Raw genomic sequence first — 13153 nt, forward strand, 5'->3', positions numbered from 1 at the left:
GTGTGTGTGTGTGTGTGTGTGTGTGTGTGTGTAGGGGGCGTGGTGTGTGTGTGTGTGTGTGTGTGTGTGTGTGTGTGTGTGTGTGTGTTGTCAGTGTGTGTGTGTGTGTGTGTTGTCAGTGTGTGTGTGTGTGTGTGTGTGTGTGTGTGTGTCTGTGTGTGTTGTCAGTGTGTGTGTGTGTGTGTGTGTGTGTGTGTGTGTGTGTGTGTAGGGGGCGTGGTGTGAGCTCCAGTGAACCTGTATTTTTCTCTCCAGTTCACTTCAGTCACTTTCACAGCTGCTGTCAGAGCAGCAGGACGACAGCAGGAGACATGAGCGGACGAGTCGGAGACCTGAGCCTGAAACAGGCTGAGAGCTTAGCTGAGGTAAAACACTTCAGATCAATATGATTTCACTGATTAACGACAGGGATATCAGTAATAATGATCACTTGTTTTATGTGGTTCTTTGTAAAAATGACATAAAATAGAGTTAAAGACAGAAAAACAAGTAAAAGCCAAAATAAAACAGAATGAAATAAATAATTTAGCAGGTATTGATCAGCCGAAAACACTGATTAGATGCAGGGTTTTGTGCCTCTGGTTGCTTTTGTTGTGGCAACACACTGATCATGTGCTCACTGTGTCTGTAGTGACACACAGCGTTTAAATGAGGTTCTTGTACTGTACTTGAATATTTCTAACTTACTTCACTGCATTTCAAGGATCATTTTAGATTTGACTTTAAAATAAATCTAATAACTTCATGTAACATCACACATTATTAAAGATTAAAGCTGCGATCAATAAGCAGCGTCTGTTGTCACATTTGAGACCCAAAGAGGTGAAATTGTTCCATTTTCCCTCCAAAAAGTTACTATAAACTACAGTTACTTTTCAGATTAATGTTTTTAAGACAGGATGATGTAACAATAATAATCCAATAATATAAATAATATCATAAAATGCAGTGTTTTTATATTGTTGAATGGGTGTTTCCACTTAAGTAAACTCCTTGAGAGGATAGTTTTACTAAATAAACTGTAAATAAAGTATGTATATGTTATAGAATCAGAGGGATGAGGTGCCACAATTATCTGTGAGCTGGTTTATCAGTTAATTGTTCAATTATTTGGGTAATTAAATGATAGATTATAGTGAAAAATGCCTAATTTGACAACACATTTACTCACTCTCTAAGATGGGATTTAAAAGACATTGTTTGACATATAAAACCAGATATAAAGTGACATCCAGCAGCTGGTTAGCTTAGCTTAGCTTAGCATAAAGACTGGAAACGGATGGAAACAGCTAGCCTAGCCTGGTAGCTCTAAAGCTCACCAATTAGCATGTTTTGTTTAAGGCATATAAAAGTGCTGCAGTGTTTCGTGCCTTGCTGGTAGGCGGTGAAGTTTTGTTACCTTCTGACAGATTCAGGCTAGCAGTTTCCCTCTGTTTCCAGTCTTTATGCTAAGCTAGGCTAACTGTTTAGTGCTCAGACCCAAGCTAGTCTGTTAAAACCGTTTCTTCTTATCTGATTCTCTGCCTCCAGTTTCGGGGGAGGATCCAGGACGTCCTCCCCAACCTGCCTGCACAGCACGACCACTACCTGCTGCGCTGGCTCAGAGGTGAGACCTCAGACCCAGAGACTCTCCCTGGGGGGGCCGCCGAACCAAAACCAGACACCAAAACTGAATCCCAAGGAGCTTTATTATGCTGTTGCAGCACCGAGGCTGGTCCAAAGGAAGCGTACATACACGTGTAAAGTAATTCAAAGTGCTTTACAGGGACAGAAAACACAAATTGCTGCAGAAATTGCATTTAAAGACAATAAAAGAATGCAGATAAATAGTTACAGATTAAAAGAAAGCTCGTTTACTGGAAAGTTTCAGTAAACAGGGATGTTTTAAAGCAGTTTTAGCAGAGTTTAAGCCTGGAAACTAAAAGCTGCTTCACTTTGCCTGGTTTGGATCCTGGTGTGACGTCACCCAGGTGAGGTCAGAGGTCACGGACGGTCGGTGTCGACTCGTCCTGGAGCTCGAACCGTCAGGAGCTCAGTCAGAGCTGGATGATGTTACACACCTCTCTCTCTGGAAGGCGTCTCCAGATAACACTGTTATGAATTGGCGCAATAGAAATAAATATTGATTTATTGATTGACACAGTTTTGCCGTCCCTGTGAGGACATTTCCACCACATGTACCTCCAAAATAAAGTAAATTCCTCAGCTGGTGGGAGGACATGAGGACTGTTTTTTAGGTTTTTGCAGCCAACAACAGGACCGTTTGTGTGCTTTGCTCGTACCTTCAGCCTTTTTCTACCATTACAACAATGGGCGGGCGGCGAGGTGGGCGGTCACATGACCAGTAGTTCCCTTTACGACGCCATAAGGGGAGCCAAGAGAGTTTGAGGGTCTCTAGACACACTGGGGGGACATATATTTGTATTGAAAAGACATTTAAGAAGTGTAGTTTGTATAATATGTCCCTTTTTAAGAGGACAAATGCCCAGCTTTTAATTTGAAATACATAAATGTGAGTGCCTTGATTGTACCGGCAGATTTAAAACCATAATTTTCAGCTTTACTCAGACCCCCCTCCCTCCCACTCCTCTTGACTGAAACCTGCACAGGCAGCTTTTGGGATTCAGTGCTTTGTCTGTTTGGGCACGATGGTGGCAAAACAAGGACGGCACACCTGTCCCACCACAAGGTGACTCCTTTAAGAAGGTACGCAGAGTGTAAAGGGTTGAAAGTGAGGAAATGAACCTTTACATCATCTGTTTTCTGTGTTTGAAGAAGGACTTTTATGACCTCTTATTATCTCCCCCAAGCTGCTGTCTCTAATTTAATGGGTGTAATCAGAACATCACGTTCCACACGGGATACGCTGGTTTATTTTCTTTGAGAGTCAATCAGTCAATTAATCAATCAATCAAATCAACTCAGGGGCAACTCATAATGGTATTTTCCCTTGTTGCCTCTTTTCTTGCATTTCTTTTGCGTTTTTCTTGTGAATTACTTAACAAATTTTACATTTTCAGGCAAGAACATTGTTTTATTCACGTTCTGGACAGTTTTTGGGCCAAATTTTGGGCTGTTTTGCTTCCGTAACATCAGAAAATGTCCACATTTAGGTGTTTATTTTACTAATGTGTAAACAAAATGAAAGAATAATTTTGAACTTGAACTTATCCAACACTCAGATCTCTGCTCTGAAAGCAGATGCAAAATAACACTGTAGTTAGATAATGTCTTATTTGGCATATTTAAACTAATAGTCTTAATTTTTCTATTTAAACTAAAAGTCTTAATGTGAGTAATCGACTAATTTGGTTAATTTTTTTTTACCCGATTAACTTGTAGTGTCTCTCCTTAAGAAATAATCCAAGAAGTTAAAGAAATGTTTGGTTTAAACCTTTAAAGTAAAGAGTTCATCGCTTTGTTGTAAAGATAAAGAAGCTAAAAATGTCTAAACGCCATCAGATCAGTCGAGTGCAGAGCTGAGTCTGTGACAGGGTGTCGATACCGGAGCCTGCAGCTCTGGTTCGTCCCCACAGTCTTTCCCCTGAAACCGGCTCTGGTGTCACATGTAGAAACACAGGAACAGGTTTGTGTTTGTGGCGGCAGCGACGGCTTCGGGCTACGCTCAGTGGGGAGTCGGTTTGTGTCAGAGGGAAGTTCACTATCATGTTTCCCTCCTGTCAGTTTACAGGTTTTCATCATGCTAACGCAGGCAGTGGTGGAGGAAGTTCTCAGGTCTTGAGTGAAAGCACTAACACAAAGAGTGAAAAAAGCTAAATGTCTCAGGCTGTGACTTATATCTTCTTCTATGTGATATTATTAGCTTGTTAATACTGCGGTATCAATGTAGTAATAATAATAATAATACTATTAAACTTTATTTAATGTTATTAGTTACAACTTACAAGACTAAGAGGACTCATGGACATGTTATAAATCATAATAATCATAATTCATTCAGTCTGAAATTAAACCACCAGCTCAGAGTGTTATTGTAAGTGTGTGACAGCATCATGGAAAGGATCCCTACAGAGAGAGACCTGGAAGATCCTTTTGGTTTAACCACAAACAGCTGTTATTTCGCTGTCTGCACACACACCAGACTCCATTGAAAAAAACTCGAATTTTACTAGAGATTTGCTTGTTTACTGTTGCCTCAATTGGTTTGATTTTTTTGTGTTAGTGTTTGACTTTGGTGTAATAAAGGGTTAGTTTGGATAAGAACACACTGATTGTGTAACACACAACACAAACAAGCTAATCAATCAAAGCAGTGATAGGTTATCAACTCCCATAAAATTGTCGTTTTTTTCAATGGAGTTTGGTGGCTTTGAAGAGATGACTGTTTGTGGTTAAACCAAAAGGATCTTCCAGGTCTCTCTCTGTAAGGATCCTTTCCATAATGCTGTCACACACTTAGAATAACAATAGAATAACAAAGAGCCAGGCTAGCTGTTTCCCTTTGTTTACAGTCTTTATGCTAAGCTAAGCTAACTCTCTGCAGTCTGTAGCTTCATATTTAATGGACAGACGTGAAAGCGGTATCAATCCTCTCATCTAAGTCTGAGCAAGAAGGCAAATACATGTATTTTCCAAAATGTGAGACTGTTCCCAAAGTGTATAAAGGCTTGTTTGTCCATGAAGGACATTTAGAGGATCATGGGTACATGCTAAAACATTAAAGTAAGAGTTTTCCAGCCTCGTCTTGGTTAATCATTGATTTATTTCCTATAATATTCGGCCCTCTGACCCTGTGGCCATGAGAACATACATTATTTATTCAGCCCGGAAGGTTTGAACTGCCTCAGCTCCGTGGTCTTATCCTACAGCAAATGTTTGCTTTGCGATGCACAAAATTCAACCTCAGTAAAGCTGCAGAGATTTAAGGGATTGACTTTTTCTTTAAAGCTAAACTTCATATGAAACACAGCATGTATAGGTTCATATCTTTAAGACTAATTACACAAGCCGTCTCCACACACAGGAAATGTTGTGTTATCATCAGTTTTTGTGACGGGACATCAGGACGCTGTGTCTGTTGACTCTTCTGTTTAGTGATCAATAGTCCAGGGAGTCCTGGATCGATCAGGAACTCTGAGTTCATTATTTGCATTAACTTGCACAACCTCCAACAGTTTCCTGACCAAAAACAGGCAAACTGTGTCGAACTCTGTGAGGTTAGAACCAGATATTGTTTACAAATCAGTGAAAGTTGCAGACCTGGACTGAATCATGTGACCTCTGAAGGTTGAGCCTCACTGACTCAAAAATAAACACATGAATAACTAAAGTTTTTATCTTCCCAATTTAAAATCATGTGATTATAATATACAGTATGTGAATAAGTTAATTCTTCAGTGTATTATTTAAAGGACAACTCTGATATTTTTCACCAGAAACGGTTATATCGCTCTCTTTAAAGGCACCAGACCCCATTGACAAAAACAGTCATTTTACCTCGCACAACACAGAAGTTGTTGGTCTACCGCTGCCTGGATCAGTGAGTTTGTTTGTGTTATTGTGTGACTTTTAACCTTTTAAGGGTTCAGTTCGGATCCACACAGTAACACAAACACACGAACCGATCAAGTTAGTACAGCAGCAGCTCACAAATTCTGCACAGTAGAATTACTGTTTTTGTCAATGGAGTTTGGTGGCAAAGTATTAAGTTGCTGCTATTGCAGCCCCTGATGTGATCTACTGGACCAATTCCAAAAAAATTTTTTTTTACATTTTATTTTATTATTTAATATATTTTAATATATTTGTTATTTAAGTGTTCTTCTAATTTAACCAGGATTTTTTAATTCCTTCTTCCTGCAGCGCGAAGCTTCAACGTTCAGAAAGCCGAGGCCATGGTCAGGAAGGTGAGCTCTGTCTCCTTAAACACTTAAACACCAGTCGTGTGGTCTCTCTCTGACCGCAGCCTGTCTGTCTGTCTACCTACCTGTCTGTCTGTCTGTCTACCTACCTGTCTGTCTGTCTGCAGCACGTGGAGTTCAGGAGGAAGATGAACGTCGACAGCATCATATCTGACTGGAAACCTCCAGAGGTACAAACGCCCTGTTGCTCTCACGTCGTGCTGCATTCAGGTGCACGTTCTTTGAGCTTCGGTGCGTTCGGGAGCTTTTTAAGTTGTTAATGTGGAAACAACAGGGAGGCCACACATGTTGTATTTTATCACTCAGAGCGTTTAAACGACACACTGCTTTCTGTTTCCACTATTAAATATTCAAAATATTGTTTTACCCGACATGTTATCGTGGTTTAATGCTGATAGATAACTTTTCTAACTAGTCTAGGTCTCTCTACACTAGATTACAAATTACATGTGAGCAAAACATTTATATGAAATATGTGTATAATGAAAAGCTTCCTACTATCAGCTAAATATTTACTTTTGTCTGCATAATAATAATAATAATAATAATAATAATAATAATAAACTTCATTTCATATATGAAATGCAGCTCAAAATGCTTCATAAGAAAGAATAAAATCAGTAACAGGTATTAAAAACAAATGCAGATAAAACATTTATATTAATTATTATATTGTTGGGTAAAATTACTGTTTTTTTCAATGGAGTCTTGTTAGGTAGAATTACTGTTTGTTTGTTTTTTCATTGGAGTCAAATTATAGTTTTTGTCAAAGGAGTTTTGTGAGGTAAAATAGCTTTTTTTGTCTATTAAGTCTTGTTAGGCAAAATTGCTGTTTTGTCAATTAATTATTGGGAAGTCAAATTACAATGGAGTCTGGTGAGGTAGAATTACTGTTTTTTTCAATGGAGTCTGGTGAGGTAGAATTACTGTTTTTTTCAATGGAGTCTGGTGGTTCTCCCTTAAATGGAAAATGGAGTCGGTCTATTAAAGTGACAAATTGTTCGCCGCTGGTCTCCGGCAGGTGATCGAGAAGTTTGTGTCCGGCGGGATGTGCGGTTACGACCGGGAGGGAAGTCCCATCTGGTACGACGTCATCGGCCCGCTGGATCCCAAAGGCCTGTTGCTGTCGGCGACCAAGCAGGACTTCCTGAAGACGAAGATCAGACACACAGAGATGCTGCAGCGGGAGTGTCGGAGGCAGTCAGAGAAGGTCAGGGTCACACTCTCCTCCTCTCCTTCTCCTCCTCACACTCTCCTCCTCTCCTTCTCCTCCTCTCCCTTCTCCTCTCTTTCTCCTCCTTTCACTCTCCTCCTCTCCTTCTCCTCCTCTCTTTCTCCTCCTCACACTCTCCTCCTCTCTTTCTCCTCCTCACACTCTCCTCCTCTCCTTCTCCTCCTCACACTCTCCTCCTCTCCTTCTCCTCCTCTCACTCTCCTCCTCTCCTTCTCCTCCTCTCCCTTCTCCTCCTCTCCCTTCTCCTCCTCTCTTTCTCCTCCTCACACTCTCCTCCTCCTCCTTCTCCCTCTCTTCCGTCTCCTCCTCTGTTTCTCCTCCTCCTCTCCTAAATCTTCTCTCCCCCCCCTCTCCTCCCCTCCCCTCCTCCTCTCCTCTCCTCTCCACCTCCTTCTCTCCTCCTCCCCCTCTTCCCTCCCCACCTCCTCCTCTCCTCTCCTCCCCATCTCTCCTCTCCTCTCCTCTCCTCTCCTCCCCATCTCTCCTCCCCATCTCTCCTCTCCTCTCCTGTCCTGTCCTGTCCTCTCCTCTCTCCTCCTCTCCTCCTCCCCCTCTTCCCTCCCCACCTCCTCCTCCTCCCCTCTCCTCTCCTGTCCTGTCCTGTCCTCTCCTCTCCTCCTCTCCTCCTCTCCCTCTTCCCTCCCCACCTCCTCCTCCTCTCCTCTCCTCTCCTCTCCTTTCCTCTCCTCCCCATCTCTCCTCTCCTCTTCATCTCTCCTCTCCTCCACTCTCCTCTCCTCTCCTGTCCTGTCCTGTCCTGTCCTCTCCTCCTCATCTCTCCTCTCCATCTCTCCGCCCCATCTCTCCTCTCCTCTCCTCTCCTCCTCCTAACCCTCCCCCCCCTCTCTCCCCCAGTTGGGGAGGAACATTGAAGCCATCTCTCCTCTCCTCTCCTCTCCTCTCCTCTCATCTCCACCTCCTCCTCCTCTCCTCTCCTCTCCTCTCCTCTCCTCACCTCCCCATCTCTCCTCTCCTCTCCTCTCCTCTCCTCCTCTCCTCTCCTCTCCTCTCCTCTCCTCTCCTCTCTTCTCCTCTCTCCTCTCCTCTCCTCCCCACCTCCTCCTCCTAACCCTCCCCCCTCTCTCTCCCCCAGTTGGGGAGGAACATTGAAGCCATCTCTCTGATCTACGACTGTGAAGGTTTGGGCCTGAAGCACGTTTGGAAACCAGCTATCGAGGCGTACGGAGAGGTCAGTCACCCGCTCACGTCACGTCCGCCATCTTTCCTCTGACGCTCGCTAACTCCTCGCCGCTCTGCTCCTCCGACAGATCCTCACCATGTTTGAGGAGAACTACCCCGAGGGGCTGAAGAGGGTGTTCCTCGTCAAAGGTGGATCTGCGTCTCTCCGTCCGTCCGCAGGTTGTGTTTGTGATCGTTTGTCTAATTTGATTTTCTCTGCTGGTTTTCTGCAGCTCCCAAAATGTTTCCCATGGCCTACAACCTCATCAAGCACTTCCTCTGTGAGGAAACACGCCGCAAGATCATCGTCTTAGGAGGCAAGACCACTTCTGTCTTTACCGACGCCATTTATGAGTCCGTTTTAATTTAAGTCGAGGACGTGAAGCTACATGACGCCCGACATGTGAGAGATTATTCAAAACGAACCCCAACATGGTGACGCGATAAATGACACCACTGGTTGTTCGTTATCTTCGTACTAAAGATGTCGACAATTTGACGTAAAATATTGATTTTAAAGTTATTTTATTGTTTCTGCTAACAGAACTTCATCCATAGCAACAAGGTTATTATATCGTAATAAAATACGATATAACTGACCAATCAAAATTGAGCGTTCGTGTGAAAGATGGTGACCTGCTAGAAATAAAGTTGACCTCTTTTAGCGGAGAAGCGTCGGCCAATCATACGTTTTTGTTTTTGTGCCATTAAACCATATTTTAACATTTTATTTATCAACTCTAACACAAAAAACAGCTGGAGTAACGTGGTGTTACACATAAATGCTCAAGGGCAAGTTATGGTAGTGTGCTATTTAGCTAGCTGACTATGCTAGCTAACGTTAGCTTCTTGCTAGTGAATCAAGCTCACTTGCTATTAAAGATAATTGTAAATTAATGTGGTTTATTTACCAACAATAACAAAAAAATGCAGCTTCACAGAGGATGACAGTTAGTAACATAACATTACATGTAACATACATTTTTAAACGCTCATTGGCAAGTTATGGTACTGTGCTATTTAGCTAGCTGACACTATGCTAGCTTAAATTTTGGCTGTTTACTTGCTATGAAAGTTAATCGCAAATTAACTTTTAACTCGATCAACTTTTTTCAGTGCTTCAATATTACGGTGAAGAGTCAACCAATCATAAATTTTAGTCTCACAGTTGCAGTTAGCTCCCTGTGCTATTTAACCATAACGTTTTATTTACCAACAACACAAAATAATTTAAGTTGTGGTATTGTGTTATTTAGCTAGCTGACTATGCTAGCTAACGTTAGCTTCTTGCTAGTGAATCAAGCTCACTTGCTATTAAAGATAATTATAAATTAATGTGGTTTATTTAGCTAGCTGGCTGTATGCTAACTATTGTTTGCTAATGTTGTTCACTGCTGACACCTGGCTGCAAATAGCATCTATCTCATATATTGATCTGTTTGTAGCTAACTGGCAAGAGGTGCTACGTCAACACATCGACCCCGAGCAGCTCCCTGTGGTTTATGGAGGAACCCTGACTGATCCTGACGGAGACCCTCGCTGCGGAACGATGGTGAGAACAAATAGATCGGTGGGGCAGCGAGCGAGAGTCTCGGTGTCGTCTTTCCGAATTATTCTGATTCAAATGCTTGATGTTTTCTGCCTTTTTGTCGTCGTCGTTGCAGATTAAATATGGCGGCACCGTGCCCAGGTCGTACTACGTTCAGGACTCGGTGAAGGTTCAGTACGACAACAGTGTGACCATCAGCCGCGGCTCCGTCTTCCAGCTGGAATATGATGTTACAGCAGCCAGCAGCCTCCTGAGGTACAAAAATACCTGCAGGCTTTTTCTAGCAGTCAGAAACCGCAGCTGTTATATCGCTCTCTGCACACACACACCAGACTCCATTCACAAAAACAGTGATTTTACCTCACAGAACACAGGAGCTGCTGGTCTGCTGCTGCCTCAGTCTGTTAGTTTATTCATGTTATTGTGCATTACACAAATATTGTGTCACATCCAAATGAACCCTTTAACACATCAAAGTCAAACAACATCAGTGTAGAATACAGAGGACACTTAGACGTATGGGGAGGACTCTTATGAAGGTTTTTAACTATTTAATATTGGAAGTTTTGTGTACTCTAACAGTGTAGGACGAAGCTACTAACTCCTCATGTATATATTAATCCACATTTTCCAACAAGGATTGGATTATATCAGAGTATGCATGCATACTGTGGTGGCTAGTTTGTGCTAATGCTAATGCTAATGCAGATCTGGAAAAACAGATGTTTAATACAGTAAAATTTGGTAATTTGGGCAAATGAATGTTGGCCGTTTGTGTTTTGGTTTCTCTCAGGTGGCAGTTTGCCAGTGACAGAGCAGATATCGGGTTCGGGGTGTACAGACGGACCAAAGAGGGCGGCGGTCAGAAGGTGACTGAGATGTTGCAGGTTCTGCCAAGCGAACGCTACAATGCACACCTGGTCCCCGAGGACAGCTGCCTCACCTGCTCAGAGCCCGGAGTCTGTGAGTAGTACAACCAGTTCAGTCTGGGGCAGGATGAAGTCTGATATATGACTGGCTAATGGCTAACAAAATGTCGACCATAAATAACATTAAGAGGTTTAATTTCCTTAAATCTGACAAGAGTGGTTGAACCTTTCATGAGCTTATTCACTTAAGCTAAGAGTTAGATGAGAAGATTATTAAAACTATAATGTCTGTCCATTAACTTTGAAGCTACGGCCGGGAAACTGTTAGCTTAGCTTAGCATAAAGTATGTGGAAACAGCTAGCCGGGCTCAACAAAACCCACCTAATTAACATGTTATATCTCCTTTGTTTAATCAGGACAAAAGCCAGATTGTAAAAGCAGAATTTTGCGGGTTTACTGGGGTTATATGAGGGACTATTTCCTGAGATTTACAGTTAAGAAATTTAATTTAATTTAATTTCAACACAGTCTGGATTGAACAAAAGTGATGTAACATGTTAATTAGTGCGCTTTAGAGGTGCTTGTAAACAGATTTTGTTAGCTTAACAACTTGGAGAGAACCAGGCTAGCTGTGACCCCTGTTTCCAGCATTTACGCTAAGCTAAGCTAAGCTAAAATAAGCTAACCAGCTGCTAGCTGTAGCTTAGTGTTTCCAGATGTGAACTATCCCTTTGGAATTCCTAGATTAGCTAGCCGCTAACAGTCCTCTTGCTCCTGTCGTGTGCAGACGTGCTGTGTTTTGACAACAGCTACAGCATCCTGCAGTCCAAGCGGGTGAGCTACAAAGTCGAGGTCCTTCCTCCTGCGGACGGACAGATGCCGAGTCCTCGCAGCAGAGGAGACAGGAGGCTGCAGTGAGGACGTCGGTCAGTGGAGTCTGGTGCATTTGACCATTCGAGGCCACTGGCTCCTCCTGCTACTACTGGACCATTCATTTCACACCCAAAATAAGTAAAAATGTGGCCCCATTTATCCTTTTGATGCCACTTTTTAAAGCGTCTTCATGTTTTTATCATTGAATCTGTCGCCTGTGAGAAGCTTGACTGAGTAAACACACACTGAGGCGGCAAAAGGAGCAAAGTTACCTTTGGATTATGATAATATAAGATATAATAAGATGTTTGTTGATCCAGAAAATACATTTTGTGTGCCAGAGATCAACAGAAGAATAAAAACGAGAGTAATAAATGTATAAGAAAAAAAATGCCACTACCAGCGCCTAATAGAATAAAGATAACTTAGATAAATGTAAAATAAATAAACTAAAATAGAAAAGTAATTCATCAAGTGGAGAGACTTGATCTGTATTATTAGATGTGTAGAAATGAAAGATGTTGATAATAATAATGTTATGAAGGCGTTACAACGAGCAATTTAGTGTTTATAGAGTAAAACAAAACCAAATGATTTATTTTTAATTATTTTTAATGTCTGAAAACTGAAGTTACATTGAATTTGTACGTTAATGTTACTTGTAATAAAGACAGAAATTATATAATGAAACAGATTCTTTGTCTTTTATTCTATATTGTATTGTGTTTATTTGTGTTAATGTGTTTAATACTGCACTAAAAACACGTTTTAACCAACTAATCTAATTTAAAGTTCCAAATTAATAAATAAAAAGTAATTTATTGAGCAAAATAATCCAAAAAAGTGACTGCACCAGGCTCTCAAATAGGAAAATCTGCTCCTTTTCTCTATAATAAATTGCATTTTTAGTGTTTTTACATGTTTACCACCTTTAAAACCAGACTCCCTGCCGCTCCTGTGACCACCAGGTGGCGCTATGAGCGCGGCCAGAGGAGGCTGCTGCAGGCTGGATTACATAACTGCTGCTCACTGAATAATCCAGGAGCTGGTGACAAATACAGACGGTTAATGAGCAATAAATCCCACTTTACAGAAGACTGTAGTGTCATTGTTAAACACTGCACATGCACAACTATTCTGATCAATATTCTGATCAATATTCTCATTCTTAGTATGATCAGTATTGATGATGGGATCTCAGCTGCAGAGGGCTGATGTCTGGAGGAAATGTGCAGACCGGCTGGGCTCGGTGCCAGAGGGATGCGGGATGCTGCAGGATGAGGAGGATGAAGGGGGGAGGAGAGAGGGTGAGGAAGGGGGAGGTGGTGGGGGGGAGGTGGTGGGGGTGGGGGGTTGCACAGATGCCATGTGCCTTTACATAACAGCAGCTGGCTCCGGATACAATTGGATGAGAAACCGCTGTCCACAGCAGCAGCAGCAGCAGCAGCAGCAGCATCCCTCCGCTGCGTGCCGCATTGCCTCGAGCCCGTTAGAGACAATAACGAGGCCACGGAGGGGGGAGGTGGGGGGGTGAGGGGAGGGTGACGCAGGGTGCACGTTTTGGGG

At 42.3% G+C, this 13153-nt stretch overlaps 1 protein-coding gene across 1 annotated transcript; it reads left to right on the top strand.

Annotated features, from left to right (window-relative positions):
* Window positions 1–311: 311 nt before the first annotated feature.
* Window positions 312–11996, top strand: sec14l7 (SEC14-like lipid binding 7). Its single transcript, XM_070850216.1, has 12 exons — window positions 312–365; window positions 1531–1606; window positions 5824–5867; window positions 5990–6052; window positions 6904–7092; window positions 8210–8305; window positions 8385–8445; window positions 8529–8612; window positions 9741–9847; window positions 9960–10099; window positions 10638–10807; window positions 11502–11996. The coding sequence occupies exons 1-12, from the start codon at window positions 312–314 to the stop codon at window positions 11630–11632; spliced, it is 1215 nt and encodes a 404-aa protein (XP_070706317.1). The 3' UTR covers window positions 11633–11996.
* The last annotated feature ends 1157 nt before the right edge of the window (window positions 11997–13153 follow it).

This window comes from Pempheris klunzingeri, chromosome 19 (assembly GCF_042242105.1).
Source record: "Pempheris klunzingeri isolate RE-2024b chromosome 19, fPemKlu1.hap1, whole genome shotgun sequence".
Taxonomy (NCBI): domain Eukaryota; kingdom Metazoa; phylum Chordata; class Actinopteri; order Acropomatiformes; family Pempheridae; genus Pempheris; species Pempheris klunzingeri.